Here is an 18,727-nt window from a genome sequence, read left to right on the forward strand (position 1 = left end):
ACATTACAACTTAGTAGAGAAATTTGACTACAGTGAATTTTAGAAACCATCCATCAAATAAAAAAATCAATGCATCTCCATGCAATAACAGGATCAGTGAATGAAACCTTCAGTCTTTATGGAAATAAAACCAATACACAGTGATGCTGAGCCATCTTGTGGCCAAATACTGAGTCCACATTTTGATTAAAAACAAACAAACAAACAAACATAGTTTATGAGGATGCTCATCTTTATTTGATTCATTTGAAAACATTAAACTTACATTTTTGTTTTCTTCAAATTAAATGTTAGACCCAATGTAATGATCTGGTTATTGCAATACAACTTTATTCAGCAAAAAGGTAACTTTATTGCAGTTGTTGTAATTTTAATATATTAGTACCTGGTTAATACACAAGCAGTCAATCCACATTCATCTCTTAGCTGCTGGTGTTTTCCTGTTTTTATTCTGAAATCTAACACAGTGTTTTAGATGAAATCTAAAGGCACTGTGGTTGGCCTCCCAAGGATCCCATACAGTGTCTGTCACTGTCGGTTAAATCTCCCCAAGTATGATTATATGATTGCACACCGTTTGTACCATTAAAATGCATTTACAAATAGGCATAAATAAGCTGTATGTATATATTCTATAATGTATTAAATGTTGGTCACAGATGACTAGAATTGGTCAGTTTTAAAAGGCAAGGCAAAGCATTGGCATGATTATTGGCAAGAACGCAAACATATGTTTAAGCAAAGCAAATCTTAGCCTAAAAATGAATAGCATTGTGTATTAAAGCTGCTTAGAAAAAAGATCCATCAACAGAAGATTACATGTTAGCTGGCTAGTTAGGTCCATTGTCTAAGATACTGTTACATACTTTAATATTAGAAATCATTTTGGCAATTATGTTTTTGGCAGGATAGATTGTAGATCACCCAAAATACAGCATAAAATTCACTGTCAAGACAATTGCAGTGAAATCAGGTTAACTCTATTAATCTTGGCATACATCTAACTTTTTGTGCTGTTATGCAATATTTTTCTTTCAACATTATACTGTAAAATGATTACAAATTGCCATAGACCAGCTTTGGCACTGTAATGCTTAAGTTTCAAGAAGTTCAACATGGACCTTGTACCGCAAGACAAACATTGTGAAAAAAAAAAAAGTCTACGTTGTTATGAAAGACCTAAATTAAAAAAAAAAAAAAAAAAATACACATGAGAAGGAAATGGCAAGTCGCTTCTACATGAGGTTCTTGGAAAATCCCAACATGAATTTAAGTGCAAAAAAAAGAAAAAAAGAAACAGCATCATCATTTACTAATTCTCATGTTGTTCCAACCCTGTATCACTTTCTTGCTTCCATGAACACAAAAGTAGTAGTTTGGCTGAACATCCAGAATGCTCTCTCTCTCTCTTTTTTATTTTATTTTTTTTTTACAATGGGGACTGGGAAAGTTAAGCTCTAAACAATGACTTAAAAGCACCATAAATGTAGTCCATGCAACAAACAAGTATTCTGAAGTAATAAATCTCTGTGTGACAAATTTAATTAAAATCTCTAAAATCTTTCATCAAGGTGTATCAAGACACATCATCAAGACACATTAATGGTGCTTTTTTGTCAGTTTTTAAACCTGGACAGACCATGGTCCATTTATTTTTGCATTGAAATGGAAAAGAGCACTGTACACTTAGCAAAATATCTCTTATTTAATTCAACAATGCAACATTATTAACATTGAGATTATTGAAGATTTAATGCAATCTTTCCTTGCCACACAACCTATAAGTATGGAAATGTTAAAATGATTTTAATAGTATCTCTGTATTAAATTTAGTAGCAAATATCGCATAAAGATTTTAACATTCATTTCTGTGCATTAGGTCACACTGTGTGTTCTAATAAATCGATTCAAAACTGATTCAATGATTCATTTAGGTCAACCAACAAGATTCAAGGAAGTGCAACGTTTTTCATCGTATTAAGGGAGCAGTTTGTCTAAACACTGAAAATGTGCCTAAAAACTACTTACCCTCAGGCTATCCAAGATGTAGATGTTTGTTCATGGAAACAGATTTACATCACTTGCTCACCAGTGGATCCTCTGCAGTGAATGGGTGCCGTCAGAATGAGAGTCCAAACAGCTGATAAAAACATCACAATAATCCACAAGTAAAAGTCGTCTTGTCTGAATCAGGAGAGAAATATGCACAGATCAAGCAAAAGCAGTCCAAAACAAATATGTTGGTGGATTTTGATGAGGACAACAATATGACATCCTCATATTTTGTTTCACACAAGCACACATAAGATGTTAACTGATGTACTAGAGTGGTGTGGATTACTTGTAGATTATTGTGATGTTTTTATCAGCTGTTTGGACTCTCATTCTGACGGCACCCATTCACTGCAGAGGATCCATTGGTGAGCAATGCTACATTTCTCCAAAACTTTTCAGATAAGCAACCAAACCCATGTACACCTTAGATGGCCTGAGGATGAGCAGATTTTCAGGAACTTTTCATTTCTGGGTGAACTATTCCTTTAAAATGCTTTAGTAAACATATGTAGGAAAAAACGGCTGTTTATTTTGTCATATTGTAGCATATAATTAAAAAGTCTTTCCCCCTTATATTTCCTTACTGTATTTAAAAACTTCCTTTGATTAAATTTTAACTTGAATTATTAAAGAGGTTTGCAATGACACGAGGGCGAGTAAATGACGACAGAATGTTTCTTTAAAAAATGTCTTGGTCCTGTTTAAGGAAAAAAATAAATCAGTAACAGTGGACAAGCAATTGTCATTCTAATGCTCTCTCTGTTTTTGACCCTTTATGTCTTCAAATGAGATTGCACTAAGCATGTTATGTGTGCGGATGTATATTTGGAGTCTCCACATTCATTCACTGGCTCTGCAGCCATTCTATTCTCAGCTCAGCCACCTCTTTGCCGTACCAGTCGTGTAGCTTGGAGAAGCAGCCTGTGCCGGGTGAGACGGGGCTCTCGAGTGATCCACCGTTGGTCTTCCTTCGCGGAGGTACCGGAGGAGGTCTGACTCCATCCCCTCTCTCACTACAGTCCTCCTGTGTGTCGCTGACACCGTTTGACACACTGAGGGGTTTACTCCAAGACACCCCGTTTTCTCTGCTAGACACCCCTTCCTGCAAAGGCCCCGTGATGGTGGCGTTCTGTAGTGAAATGGTTGCAGGTTGGAAACTTGCTGCTCCTTGCGGTTGCAGCTGGTGCTTCTTCGGCTTGCTTTTCGCTTGTGACGATCTGGCTTCTTCCTGCACCTCCTCCAGCTGCCTCTCCAGCTCCTTCACGACCAGCCGCATGTAGTCGAAACTCGCCCGTGACAGAGCTTTGACCCACGATTCCATAGCGGCCTGGTTCTCCGCGGCCATCTTGTAGACCTTCGCTTTGGCACAGTCGAATTTAACGGCGAAGGCGAACTCCTCGGATTCAGACTCGCAGAGCTCCACCGTACAGCCTTCCAGGACGATGACGCCAATCGGCTCTCGACTTTCCCTCTCCTCGAAATAAAACAGCATGTTGCCCTTCAGAATAAACCAGCGGCGGTGGTACGCCGTGTTCCGTTCCCCTTTCTTAAAGAGGAAGCCCGTCTTGTCTGGAGGAGAGTTGCATGTGGCATAATGCGCCACGCTCCTCTCATTCAACTTCATGATGGCGAGGACACCTGACTCTGAAAGCGAAGTAAAAAATGAGTTTACAGTACATACATTTAAAGTAAATATCAGAGATAGACTGATAATATTCAACTCAAGGTGGTTTAATAATATTGATTCTATCCTAATTTACACATTTCTACAAGCACCTCTAAACCTCCAAATCTTTTATGATGACTAATAGTAAAAATAATACAATAAAAAAATGTGTTGTGCATATCAGTTATTTATAAGCTTATTTATAATAGATATGAATTTAAATATATTTTAAGAATGTAATTTATTCCTGTAATGGCAAAGCTGAATTCCCAGCAACCACAGAGTGCTGCGGCATTTATTTGAAACAGAAATTTTTTGTAATATTGTAACTATGTCGCTTTTGCTCAATTTAATGCATCCTTTTTAAATAAATGTATTAATTTCTTTAAAAAAATTTAAATAAAAATTGAACCAACCCCAAACTCTTGAACAGTAGTGTAGATGTAAATTCACCTTTCTTTCAATGCTTTTCTGTGAACCCTTCACGAGTGGCCTGCTTCCAACTGTCAATCAAAACACCAGCACTTGCTGAACATCTCCATCCCATTTCTGATCTAAAAAATAAAATAGCCACACATGGCTGAGGTGTCATATATACTGGAACATCCTACTTCACACATCTGATCTGGTTTAAAACATGCAAATTCCTCTTTCTGTGGAAGAAACAAGTGTCATAAAAAAGTCTGTGGAAGTGACTAAACTATACAGGAATCAGGCATAGCGTCAAAACATTGTGACAAAAATATTTCATGAAAAGATGCATCACTTTTCCGCGGTATTTTCAGAAGTGCATTGGACATTTACTATGCTACTACCACAATACTCCAGGAAATAATTATCTTTGCATCTAAATGTCATGATACACTAGTAGCATGTCAAAGAACCAGTGTATTATCCTTTGATATCTGATCACTTTTTTTTAAACATCTTTAATATGTACAAAAAAAGGAACCAACAAGCACCATGGAAGTATCAAGTTTTATACATGGTTTGTGGTATTACCAATGGTGTTCTTGGAAAAAGCTTAAGGTTTTATGTATGCAACATGAAACAAAAATTTCAATATTATGGTATACGTCAAAATACCATGATACTGTTACAGTAAAACACAAGTATGGCTTAACAACAACAACGGTGTTAAAAGCTAATTAAACATCATCAAACTCATTTAAACCCGTAAAGTAAGCAAATCATGCACAATAAGCATAACGTGCATGAAAAAGCCAACGTGTCTTAATAATAATAATACAGTCTTTGTCATTCTCGACTCACGGCTCGAGCAGTTGCTTGATTTTAAACCATCAAATGCAGCCCCGTAACTAGCGTAAAACTGTTACAAAGCCCCGTTACAAACATTGAGAAACTCATAAAGGGAAAGGTTTAAGAAATCTAGTACGTCGTTTCGAGATTATATCGATGTTTAACCTGCCTTTTGAGCGTGTTATTGGTCGCCAGCAGACCAAATTTTTTCCTCCCCTTCAGTCTTCCTTTCTTGACGATCACGTGACGCTGCAGGACTCTCTCGCTCGTGTGTGCGTGCTCTCCTCTGTGGTGTTCTCACACAATGGGTTATTATAAAGATCACACGCTCTTCTTACATACTGAAACTTAAGTTTGAGAGTGAGTGCATGATTATATACATTTGTATTTAGATTATATGAATTCCGTTTGGTTATAATTGACAGAATAATGCGGGTACAGTGATGTTATCTCCAGAGCTGTCAGATTAGGCCTACTTGAGATGTAATCCGTTACTGATTCCAAGTTACATTATAAAAATGTAGTTAGTAACGTAATCCGTTACATTCCACAATTTAGGTAATGTAATCAGACTACTTTTTGATTGCTTTTGACCTAACTAGTTTATCATATTGATTTAAATAGGATACCATGTAATCTCGTACCATATACTGATATCAAAATGCAAAAAAATAGAAAAATATTACATTTATTTGTATTAATATAATGAAGCGCATTACGTTGAGGATACTAGGGTTCGTGACTGAACTGCAGGGGATTCACGAGTTTAATGAAAAGTTAATAATTAAATCATAAAAATGTCAAATTGAAATAAATCATAAAATAAAAAAAAGCAATCAACATAAAACACTTACTAAATAAATATATAATTTGTTTACCAGCATGTCATGTGACCATTGTGAGCATGCAAATGCATTGCTTAATTATTAACTTATTACCTTAAAGTTTTAGATGGACTTTTATTATAAATAAATATATTAGGTGAAGAGATTTGTCTGCCAAAAAAAAAAAAAAAAAAAAAAAAAAAAACCTTCCAAAGAAACAACAAACTAATAAATCAAAAAAAAACCAACTAATTCATCACTATTACATGGTTAAATAACCTACTAAGTGATAATTCAAATACAAATGAATGTGTTCATCAGTAGTTGATGCAATGTTGAAAAAACACTTGGTCAATCCCAGTGGTCAAATGCTGTGTGGCCTCTCAATTGACTTTCTGAATGTATAAAATGGTAGGCTATTTAAGAAAAGAACATTTAAAGGCTGAAAAACAGGGATTAGAGAGAACCATTAAATTATGAATAATTTATTGCTATTGTGCAAGTAATATGTAATCATGTAATCAATAAAAAAGTACCTCTGATTACGAGTATTTTAAAATGTAATTTAATCTAATTACAAGTACTTAATTTTTGGAATCTGATTACATAATCCAGATTACATTTAATCAGTTACTATACCCAGCCCTGGGTATCACATGGTAATATTATTTTATGGTATTTATATGGTACTCCATGGTACATATCCAAAGCTACATGTATGAAAACTTTTTTAAGTAGTTTTATAAATTATATTTTATGAAATATAGCCTGCCATGGCATTTACAACAATATTTCACAATACCATGACTGTAGCATAGTACATGTTTAAAGAACCATGAGAGTACCATGGTACATTTTTGCTAGTGGGTATGTGCAATCCTACAAGTCTTGGGGCTCAAATATATATTCAGTTTGGCTTGACATAAGCATAAATTGGGTCATTCTACATTTGCAGTGGGCTGGTGGCAAGTGACATTCCCTAATTTGCAACATTTAAAATAAACTTTAAATATCATTAAATCATAAAGCATGTTGGGATAAATCTATATGCGTAGAAATATAAAAGGTGTTATGAAATATCAAATGTCCTTGCCCAGATTATTGTAGTCCAGGTAACACTGCTCTGCCAAGGTTGTTTAGGGTTTTACATGTACCCTACATACTTTGTAAAAGTTTTTCCTAGACATTTGTAGGGTGTTTAGGCCAAACACATACATTAATACATCAGCTATTCCTTTGGATTTAGTGACTGAGTCCACAGTCAAACCAAAGTCAAACATTCAATGTCATATTAATATTTAATAAAAAATAATATATACTACTCAGATATTTAGAAATATAAAATAAGTAAAGCATTAACACTGCGGTTACAGCAAAATCTGTATTTATTCTGGAAAATAAGAAAGAAGATGAAAGAAAACAAGTCTTTCTTAGTCCCCAATATATTACTATACATACAGTATCTACTCTGTTTATGTGATGTACATGAAGGACACATACAGAGAGTTAAAATGTTTGAACGAAAGACTGTTACTGAATACTAAATGATAAAATAAGGTACATTTAATTTCACTTAAAAAAAACACTCACAGTATCACGCATTCACACAGACATGCACTCTTGGTCTCTAAATATGTAGTGAAAAGCAAACTCTGATCAGTAATAACAGAAATTGCCTCAGGCTCACTTCAGCAAAGGCTTCTGGGAGATTGAGTTTTAGTGGTTGCCCTTCTCCTAAGCTTTCCTACCACCAACATTCAATTGAAATCCCAGTGCTATCGGAGGACTCTCGAAAACGTCCTGCATAGCCGAACCTTTCAGCAGCCAAACAATAAAACTTCTCCTGTACATTTGAAGACAATTTCTGAAATACAGTAAACACAAACTACAGAAAAGGAATGTAGAAACAAGTACAAACTAGTACACACTGATGATAAAAGATGGAAATATCAGATTGGTTACATCGTAGTGCACCAAATGTTATTTTTTTTTTTTTTTTTTTTGGTGCAACACTCATTCATTTGACAAACATTTGCTAAAAACATTAAATGACATTTATAAAACATTAAAGTGGATTAAAAGAAAGAAAAAAATGTGCTTTGAATAATTTTAAACTTACATACGGTACATATTCCCCCATAATCATGTGCCTTCTACAGAGATCGAAGATAAAATGGATCTCTACAATATTGATATTATTAGTCCTGTATGTCCTCAGCCAGACTTAGCTCATTTAGATACAACAACAATGCAGTTGTAGAACTGTATGCCAATAACAAGGAAGTATAGTGTTTTCCTTTGCAACAGAGTTGAAATTCAATTTGTTTGGCTAGGGGTGAAACATTGCAGGTTTTTGCTGGACTTTAAAAGAATAGTTCACACAAAAATGAAAATTTGCTGAAAATGTAGTCACTCTCAAACCATCCAAGATGCATATGAATTTGTTTCTGTATAAGAACAGATTTAGATAAATGTAGCACTACATCACTTGCTCACAAATGGATCCTCTGCAGTGAATGGGTGCCGTAAGAATAGTCCAAACAGCTGATAAAAACATCACAATAATCCAGTCCATCAGTTAATGTCTGAAGTGAAGGAAAAAGCTGTGTATCTGTAACAAACAAATCCATCATTAAGGTGTTTTTAGCTTAAACTGCTGATTCAGGCTAAAATACGAGTCACCTGTCCATAATATTGCTTTCTTTGTTTCTGTGGATTATTGTGATATTTTTATCAGCTGTTTGGACTCTCATTCTGACGGCACCCATTCACTGCAGAGGATCCATTGGTGAGCAAGTGATGTAATGCTACATTTCACCAAATCTGTTCTGATGAAGCGATACACTCATCTACATTTTGGATTCCCTGAGTGTGACTACATGCTCGGCAAATGTTCATTTTTGGGTGAACTATTCCTTTAAAGCCAACATGAAATGGCATTAACAACCCATTTTACTTCTATAATTGGACATCTGCATGTGGAGCCTAAGGGGCCAAATTCATCCCGAGAACATCTTGACATATCACAATGGAAATTCTTCTTGTTTTTTAACATTTATCAAGAACCAAGTTATTATATTTTGATGAAATACTACAAAAACAAACACTGTCTTCATTGGAAACCTGCAGGGATGAATCATTCAAAATAAGACCCGAAACATGGTCTTATTTGGTCCACTGGTCTGTTCTGATTTCATGTTGACTTTAAAATGGCCTGCTGGGGGAAGAAACAGTGCATTTAATTGCACGTCAGTCCATTGTTGGCTCTATAACCCTCTCCTTTCTCCTCTGAAAGGGTTTTTAATCTAACTATTACAGTAGTTCTGCTAGATCCAGGCAGAGCAAGTCTCTGACCCGGCTATATCCAAAGAACCTGTAAAAACATTCATATTTAGAGAGCAAAACAGCAAATGATATCCTAAGACACGGTAACTCCAGTGTGGGGGTAAATAAGGAACAAAAATAGACAAAAATGAAATAAAAACCCAAGACAGCAGTGCTTAACGATACACAACCACAGTTTTGACAAACACAACATTTGTCCAGTTGGTTCTTTCTGCCTAAAATATACAGTAGGCTCAAGAGTCACTGTTCTTCTGGGAAAAAGACACAGAAATAACATGTATGATAAAGAAAAAGGGAAAGAACAACAACAAGTCTAAAAAAAATCTCAAGTGTCTACGGATTGGAAAAAAGCTCTTTGAGTCCCAATGGAGATGAATATGTGAGTGGATGAATGAATGAATGCCTTTTGTGAAATCTCATCATCTCTAGATCTCTCCTCCATTGGATTTCTACCACTCTAATGGCGCTACATTGTGGCTATAAAGTTCCTGCTCTACTTCAGTGACTGGTGAGCAGTCAGAAGACTTGTGTAACGGTTTTCCTCCAGGTTATTTCAGTAGAGCAGGTTTCGGTCATGAGTGGGGCGCAAAAGTTCGCAGGGCCTGATACAATCTGTGAAAAGTGGGCCGGTCTGCGATGTCGCGACTCCAGCAACGCATCATCAGCTCGAACAGAGAGGATGGACAGAGTGGTGGAGCGGAGAGAAAGATCTAAGGAGAAAGAGAGAGAAAAAAACTTAGTTAAGAAATCTTTTTGATGTAACATCCATGTAAATAATATAACCGTTCATGCGAAGGTTTGCATCCCGTGACTGTGGATTCATTCAGTCTCATCAAAATTTGCCAGAAAAAAATAAAATTAACCACTTTATTTTGGATAATTTCTTTTTTAGACCTCACTTTAGTCCAATTCACATTCTTTCAGACTAATTCACTTCTCAAATTAATACCATATGTCCATATAGAACAAATCCATTTACTTAATAATTATATATAGTGATGTCAAACGATTAATCGCATCCAAAATAAAGGTTTTTGTTTACATAATGTATCTATGTGTACTGTGTTTATTTATTATGTATATATAAATACACACACACAGTATATATTTAGAAAATATTTACATGTATTAACATTTAGATGATTATATTTTATATTATATACAAATAATAATGTTTAAAGAAAAAAATCTACAGATTATTGTGCCGATACTAGTAAAATTAGTACACTGAATGTGATAAATAATAGTAGTTGTCTTTTCTTCCTGTGATGGAGCGGCCCAGAGAGAAGCTTCAAGAGTTTACAATTAATTAAATGCAAATATAGTTTATTCTGTATTGCGTAAAAAACTAATACAATCCTGGAAAAACAGAAAAAGAAAAAATATTTAATGCATAATGCGGGACTTTTAATTGTAAACTGTACTAAAATGCTCAGAACGATTCATTTAACTTCAGATTAGTTTACTTTACCAAAGGATTAACGTCACCAAATGAAAAGTCAAATTCACTCACTTCAAATCAAAAGCGAAACCAAAATCAAAGTGAAGTTTTCCAAGTGTGTACCTGTCTCCCCTGGTTTCTGAAGAATTCGCCGGTGTTCTCGATGACCTGTTCATCAGACAGCAGGCTGTAGGGCTGCTCCTTACATAAAGTGAAGATCTCCCACAGAGTTACTCCAAATGCCCACACGTCACTAGCTGTTGTGAACTTTCCCTAAAAACACACACACACACTGCACTGATACAAAGAAAGAAAGTCACTGCAAACAAATGTCTCCAGCTAACAGTTAAATGTCTTTTTTTTTTTTAAAGATGTCTCTTATGCTCACCAAGGCTCCATTTATTTGATTAAAAATACAGTAAAAACTGTTATATTGTGAAACATTTGAATACATTTTAAATGTTATTTATTCCTGTGATGCAAAGCTGTATTTTCAGCATCATTACTCCAGTCTTCAGTGTCATGATCTTCAGAAATCATTCTAATATGCTGATTTGCTGCTCAAGAAACATTTATTATTATTATCAATGCTGAAAACAGTTTTGCTGCTAAATATTTCTGTGGAAACCAAGATACATTTCTTATAAAGGAATCTTAGATGAATAGAAAGTCCAAAAGAACAGCATTTACAGCCTCTTTTTCCCTCACCAGTAAGATGCTCTCCCAGGCCATCCAGCGTATAGGCAGCACTGCGCGCCCCTGTATACGATAGTAATCACTACTGTACAAGTTTCTGCTCATGCCGAAATCAGAGATCTTTATGGTGAGATGACGGTCCAGGAGGCAGTTCCGTGTGGCCAGATCACGATGCACAAAATTCAGAGAAGCCAAGTACTTCATCCCAGAAGAGATTTGCACCGACATGTGCAACATGTCAGCAATGCTGCAGAGACAGAAATAAAAGAGTCTGAGTTCATGAGAATAAAACGGCAAATCCACACAAAAAATATGACCTGGCTTCAAACCTGTATCAAATTCAACTGGCACCACGTCTGAATGTGTGAAAGCACAAAAGACACTCGAAAGCTATAACGGAGATGGAAATCTAAATTTTGATATTTTTTCTCGTATAAAACTATATTTTGGCTTCAGAAGATTTGCGCAAAAGTCATATGGACAATGTTTCCGATACATTTTGGAGCCCCAGAACATTACATTTCAAAGCATGCATAAGAATGGCACAGATATTCAGTCAAAAGTCTTCTGCGTGTATATATATATATGGAAGAAAAAGAAAAAAAATCACACGAAAACCTTAAAAAAAGGAAGTAAGTATAAAGTGCTAAAATTACTAAAACTGAAATAAAAATAAATTAAAGCTAAATAGAAATATTTTTAAAAAAAGTATAACAATGACAGAAACACATGACAAAACTACTAAAACAAACTAAAATAATAATAAATAAGTACATGCAAAATATTAATAAATACTATATTAGTATAAATAATACCAAAATAACACTGTTGTGTAAGGAAGAAAGAAAATTGTACAGGTTTGAAACAACTTGAGGGTGCGTAAATATTTTTTTGTTTTTTTTTTATTTTGTGTTCAGCAATGGAGTGTAACAAATCTGATTGTTGGTACTTCTTTAAAAATGCAGGTTTTTAATTCAGGTTTTCAAAAAAGGACAGACTGAAATTATTTATTGACATTATTATTATTATGATTTGAAGACTTGGCTTCATTTTTACCCTGTAATCTGAAACATTTCCATCATAAATTGAGAGCTGACTTGAAACTGGAAGGTTAAGTTGAAGAATTCAGAGGTTAAGAATGTTAAGCTCGACTCTGACTTGTAGAACAGGGATATTGATGTGTCTGCAGATGTCAGTCTTCTTCATAATGATGGACACACCTGACAGACGGAATGTTGTTGGCATGCGTGAGTGTGCTCTCTATCTCTCTCTGGGACAGGAACATGTTGAGGTCTCCGTTCTCCATGTACTCCGTCACCATGCAGAGCGGGTCGGAGCTCACACACACACACAGCAGCTGAATGATGTTTGGGTTATTCAGACGTGACATGATCTTTATCTCCTTCAGGAAGTCATTTCTAAACAGACACAAAATCCGAAAGGTTATCAAGGGATCAGGAGAAAGGTTAAAGTTCAGCATCCATCAGTAAATACTGACTGACGATAATAAATAAAAAATAAAATCCAGCTGTAAACAGATTAGCACTTTCTGACAGAGAAATTCCAATGATAACTGTGCATTCTAAAACAATTTTAGATATTTTATGAAGGCTTAGGAGTTTATTAGGAGTCAATTTTTCTTCACATAGAAAAAAAAATACTGTATATAAATCACTTTAAAAATCAATGAATATTTTGACATTTTAAATAATTTATTCATAATTTATTTATAAAAATATGAATGATGTATACAACGTCAAAGTGATATATAAAATGAAATTAAACTTAACACATATTTAATAATTTTATATAAAACAAAAATGTTAAACTTGCCAAACTTCTCATTTGCCTATTGTTTGTCTTAATCCATGTGCCAACCAAATAAAACACAACATAATTACATAACCATTTACAAACTTTTAAGCAAGAGCTTCCCAGAAGCCTCACTTTATGATGCAACTTTCCAATCAATTGTTTTTTGTGTGTTCCCGCCCCAAACCTGGCATTGCTGGTGGCATCCGCTCGGAGTTGTTTAACTGCTACCAGCACCGGCCTGCCGTCCTGCTCCGGTAACGGTGCACCCTCTCCCAGAAACTCAGCCAAACCCTCAGCCTCACATAAATGTACCTGGTAACAGCAACAACAGTATGAACATGTGCGAACAAACATACTTAAACAGCGTGGGAACGGAAACACATTTGCATGCAAAAATACCACAACTTACTTAATGTCATGCTCATTTTATTTGGTGTACATACCACAATATTGTGAATAATACCATAGTATCAGCATATATGTTCAGTTTACAGCATATACATTTTTTTTTTTTTAAAGAAATGAACACTTTTATTCAGCAAGGTTGAATTAAATTGATAAAAAGTGATGTTCACATTGTTACAAAAGATTTCTATTGATTATACTTCTATACTGAACTTTCTATTAATCAAATAATCCCCAATGTTTCTTGAGTAGTAAATCAGCATATTAGAATGATTTCTGAAGGATCACGTGACACTGAAGACTGGAGTAATGATGCTGAAAATTCAGCTTTACATCACAGGAATAAATTATATTTTAAAATATGTTAAAGTAGAAAACAGTTACTTTAAATTGTAATAATATCTCACAAAATTACTGTTTTTATGGTATTTTTTATTAAATAAATTAAGCCTGGGTGAGCATTAGAGACTCATACCGTACCAAAAGCTTTGTATATCATAAAGTACTAGTACTATGGCATTACTATCTGGCACCAGGGTGTCGCCATAGTAACAAAATCAGGGTCAACTGAGATAATGAAAAAGAATTAGTAACACTATTGCATAAAATGCTTGGCTCTCACACAAGATTTCCAGTGTTTTCTTTAATAAAGCCATGCATAACGGTCATGTGTGGGCACTAATAACAGGGTTTTCTGGGAAACACCGTAATTTCACTGAACAAATATCAGGCATTACAGGAAAGTTTGTATAAATCAGTGTAAACAGCGTGCAAAAAGATAAATTCAAAAAGACAGTTCAGGTGCGTCCAGAAATGAGCCTAAGGAACAACAGCAGTGGTAAGAAAACCTCCTGCTGTGCTTCATCACGACTCACCTCACCAAACTGGCCTTCTCCCAGTTTCTCCCTGAACAGCAGTCTCTCTCGAGGGAACTCGGCCACCGAGATGTCCTTTCGTGTCAGGGAATCAACGGTGAGGGCTGGAACGGCGTACATGTTGCTGCCGGTGACGCCCTGCAGACTAATGATGTCTGTTTCAGCGTAGTGCGGCACGCTGCTCTGAAAACACTGGTGTGGGGTGCACAGGGTCACGTCAGGTTCGGCGTATCCTCCGCTACATGCTGCACAGGGAAAGAGATGTCAACATGTCAGTAAGCATGACCAATTCTAATTTATATTACTAATTATTTTATATGCAAATTCTTTCCCATTGCATTCTATTTTATTTTCCCCTTCATTTCATGCATCTCTTTATTTGACACCCCATTTATTTTCTATACAGTTCATCCAAAAATACAAATTCTGTCATCATTTATTCACCCTTTTGTTTTTCCAAACCTGTATGACTTTTCTGTGGAACTCAAAAAGACATTTTGAAGAATGCTGGTAATCAAACAGTTTTGGGTCCCACAGTATTTCCATACAAGTCAATGGGACCCAAAATAGTTTGGTTACATTCTTAAATCTTAATTTGTGTTCCACAAAAAACATTATGGAAGTCAAACGGACCCCAAAACTGTTTGGTTAACAACAATCTTAAAATATTTTTTTCATTGACTTCCATAGTATTTTTTTATCCATACTATGGAAGCCAATGGGACCCGAAACAATTTGGTACCAACATTCTTCAAAATATCTTCTTTTGGGTTCCACAAAAATACAATGGAAGTCAATGGGACCACAAAACTGTTCTGTTCCTAATATCTTTGAAATTTCTCCTTTTGTGTTCCACAAAAAATGTTACAGAAATCAATTCACCCTTTGCCAGAAGTTTGATTGACAGGCAATCTGACCAATCATAATGACGAATCTGCCATTTTGCCCAACAGCAACAGTAACTAAGGGAGGTGGGTTTTTGCGAAGGGTCAATTGGACACAAAACCATTTGTTTACCAACAATCTTTAAAATATCTTCTTTTGTGTTTCACAGAAAAAGAGAAACATACAGGTTTGGAACGATATGAGGGTGAGTAAATAAATGTTGACTGAATTTTCATTTTCGGGTGGATTATCCATTTAAAGTACTATACATGCTTTTGAAAAATTTGAAATGCTGACAATCATGTCACTAAATCTTTGCTGATGAAGAGTGAGAGAAAGAGGAAGAAAAAGAGACAGAAAAAGCAGAAGATGACAATAGAGGAACAGGCCAACTTCATTTTATTAACCAAAACCCTGAGGTGTCTGGGTGCAAGATACTGCAGGATGCCAAAAAAGGACCAAAGGAAACTCTTGCATCAAGTCTTACCCTTGCAAAGTCCTTCAGTCTGGTAACAAGGTCAGATGGAGTTCATAGACTGCAAGCAAAGAATAAAGAACGCAAGACTAGAGGAGGAAGAAAGGAAAAAGTGCACTGGCAAGCGGCATGCAAACTGTTGAGGAAACAAATGTCAATGAAATCAAGTTCAATAGGATGAAAAATAGAACTCAAAGAGAATATTTCTTAAAAGACAGTACAAGAGGTTAGTTTCAGAAAGGACATCATGTTCAGATATTCAGTAATGCACTGAAAGTCTTCAGCAGCTCTGGTCCAGAACCTAGTAGGCTATCTAGGCAACAGTAGCCGCGTTTCCATTAACCTTCAAATTGTGCAAATTGAAATTGCGAACTGAAATTACGTCTAATGGAATGCGTCAATTTTGCAAAAAACGTCCATATATTGCAAAAAACATATATAGTAAGTTTTTACACTCGCATGAGGTGGTTTTTCAGGCAATGTGAAAAAGGAATAATTTGCAAAACTGCAATGGAAATGTTTTTTTTTTTTTCCACATTTACAAGTCACATGGCGAATATGATCATTCTTCAGTATACTATAACCTCCAAGAAATACTTCATAAGTGGCTGCGCTCCAGTATAAAGGTGCTTTCCCTACCATTATTGATTAGACAAATTACAATGCACATGTTTGTGGTGCAGTGTGGCTCTGATACGGCCACTGAAGCTGATTGCGGCCACTCAATGCTTGTGTTTATGTTATATGGCTTATTCCAGCCGCACCACACATGTTTCTGAAGCGGCTCTCTTTGCTGCTTCTGTAAAGATACACACATGCGCCTCCTTTGAATAAATATAGCCAAAATCCTTCAAATCCCACCAAAATCTGTTGCCATGACTTATCACGAGAGGCAAATGATTACGTTTTAGTCGCATAACATCGGTTAATGGAAACGCCATCATATCGCAATACTTTTTCATCGACATTTACAAAATATCGCCAAAGTTTTGCGCAAATCTGTAAGGGAAATGTGCCTATTGTTAGGTTCATCAGGTTCATGCACTTACACTAAATTCCCATATGGATTCAAAAAAATAATATCTTAAAAAAACAAAAAAACAAATACATCAACAAAAAAATAAATAAATAAAAAACTTACAAACATTCCAAACATTACAAATAAATAAATACTGTTCTTTTGAACTTCCCATTCATCAAAAAAAAAAAAAAAAAAAATCACAAAAATATTAAGACGTATAAACTAAAATATATTCAAATATAAAAACATTATTTTAAATTAAAATAATATTTTACAATATTACTGTATTTATTGTACTTTCAATTAAATAAATGCAGCCTTGGTGAACATAAGAAAAGTTTCTTTTTTAATCTTTAAAAAAGATCTTACTATATATGTTTGTATTTATTTGATTATAAAAAAATAAATAAAAGAATGCTGGTTTTATACTTATATGCTATGACTTAAAGGGACAGTTCACCCAAAAATGTAAATTCTGTTATCATTTATACACCCTCATGTTGTTTCAAAACCGTATGCTTTTTTTCTGGTGAACATAAAATCAGATATTTTGAAGAATGTTGCAGTTGCTGGTATTTTTATTCTATACTATGGAAGTCAAAGGTCACCAGTTTTTGGTTTTGTTTCCAACATTCTTCAAATGATCTTCTTTAACATTCAACAGAACAAAACAACTCATACAGGTCTGGACCAACTTGAGGGTGAGTAAATGACAGAATTTTCAGTTTTGTGTGAACTATCCTTTAAGGCAATAGTTTTATATTGTGGCATTTTTAATTCATAAGGATTCATGGGATCAGTAGTTCATTCAGCTCACCAGGGTTTGACGCAAAGCTAGTGTGTGTTTGTGTATAATGGATGGTACCAGAAGCCTCTGCGCTTCGTGACAGCTCGGGAAGTTTGTTCCTGAGTGCAGCGGGATCCTGATACTGGGGGTCCAGCAGGAAGATCCTCTCGTAGGGTGGGTCGAGGGAGACGCGCGGGGGCACCGGAGGAGTCTGCAGAATTATAGTGTCACTGCTAGAGGACAAACGTACTGTCACCTTCTCCTCCAAAATACGCCTCGGAGCCTGAGACATAGAGAGAGACTATTTGTATTACTGTTTGCTTTTTTTTTTTTTTAGAAAATAAGATAAATTAAAAAAAAAAAAAACAGATAAATTGCATCTATGTATAAATGTATTGTATGTATAAACAAATGTATAAACAAATTTATTTAGAGCAAAACTGTACGATTTGTGCATGTTTTGCATGCTTAATAATTGCATTATTAAGTTGCTTAAGAATATAAGTTACAGCATGTTTGTTAGCACATAAAAATAAAAAAGTATTTTTCCTGCATTATTTATGCCTTGCAATGCACATAATAATTCAATGTAATAAATCATTATAAATTTTAACCAAATTAATAATGAAAAGATATAATTGTCAATCCACTCCCACACTTTTATAAAGTATAATGCATTATAACACATGACAGACAAACCTTCAAATGTTATAATGCATTTTAACTTTGGTTACAACTATTAATGAAGAGATTTAGTGCATTACGACACACATTATGAATATCTTTCTAATGCATTATACATAAAGGCCTTAAGTAAAGTGTTACTGATTTGTTAGCTTTTTAACTTCCGGTGTCCTGCTTTGATTTATTTATCAGGACAAATCTGCAACTCGAACAAGCTGCTTGATATTGCAAACTGGTATTTCTTATCATATTAATGCCTTGTCATAATCATAAAAAAAAAGTTTTACAGTTTATTGCACTTCTATATTTTTTTTATAGTTATTTACCTATAGTGGCTAATGAAATGGAAATCTCGCTCATTCACTAAAAATAGCTTACTTCTGCACTGCAAATAAAGTGGATATTCCAGAATATTTTTTATTATTTTTTTAGAAGCGGTGCTTTCTTGGGGGATACATTTAGAGACACAACTTCTGAAAGATGTCACATGTCT

General features: G+C 34.9%; 2 protein-coding genes across 4 annotated transcripts in view; both read right to left on the reverse strand.

Annotated features, from left to right (window-relative positions):
- Positions 1-214: 214 nt before the first annotated feature.
- Positions 215-5,285, reverse strand: LOC109103151 (sesquipedalian-1-like). Of its 3 annotated transcripts, none has more exons than XM_042752669.1 (3): positions 5,151-5,285; positions 4,175-4,270; positions 215-3,699 (listed from the first exon to the last, which is right to left on the reverse strand). In XM_042752669.1, the coding sequence occupies exon 3, from the start codon at positions 3,677-3,679 to the stop codon at positions 2,900-2,902; it is 780 nt and encodes a 259-aa protein (XP_042608603.1). In that variant the 5' UTR covers positions 3,680-3,699; positions 4,175-4,270; positions 5,151-5,285; the 3' UTR covers positions 215-2,899. The 3 variants fall into 3 exon arrangements, with proteins under 3 accessions (XP_042608603.1, XP_042608595.1, XP_042608608.1); XM_042752661.1 differs by having other exon boundaries at positions 4,175-4,275; positions 5,151-5,283; XM_042752674.1 differs by lacking the exon at positions 5,151-5,285 and adding an exon at positions 4,994-5,125 and having other exon boundaries at positions 4,175-4,275.
- A 1,887-nt stretch (positions 5,286-7,172) lies between these two features.
- Positions 7,173-18,727, reverse strand: part of LOC109103154 (discoidin domain-containing receptor 2-like) — a 34,898-nt gene continuing 23,343 nt past the window's right edge. The window contains exons 11-17 of the mRNA XM_042752686.1: positions 17,629-17,833; positions 14,383-14,627; positions 13,287-13,414; positions 12,508-12,705; positions 11,300-11,534; positions 10,715-10,864; positions 7,173-9,860 (exon numbers count right to left, since the gene is read on the reverse strand). Of these exons, the coding sequence (XP_042608620.1) occupies positions 9,723-9,860; positions 10,715-10,864; positions 11,300-11,534; positions 12,508-12,705; positions 13,287-13,414; positions 14,383-14,627; positions 17,629-17,833 (1,299 nt within the window). The 3' untranslated portion in view covers positions 7,173-9,722. The remainder of the gene's footprint in view (positions 9,861-10,714; positions 10,865-11,299; positions 11,535-12,507; positions 12,706-13,286; positions 13,415-14,382; positions 14,628-17,628; positions 17,834-18,727) is intronic.

Source organism: Cyprinus carpio, chromosome A5 (assembly GCF_018340385.1).
Source record: "Cyprinus carpio isolate SPL01 chromosome A5, ASM1834038v1, whole genome shotgun sequence".
In the NCBI taxonomy this organism is placed as follows: domain Eukaryota; kingdom Metazoa; phylum Chordata; class Actinopteri; order Cypriniformes; family Cyprinidae; genus Cyprinus; species Cyprinus carpio.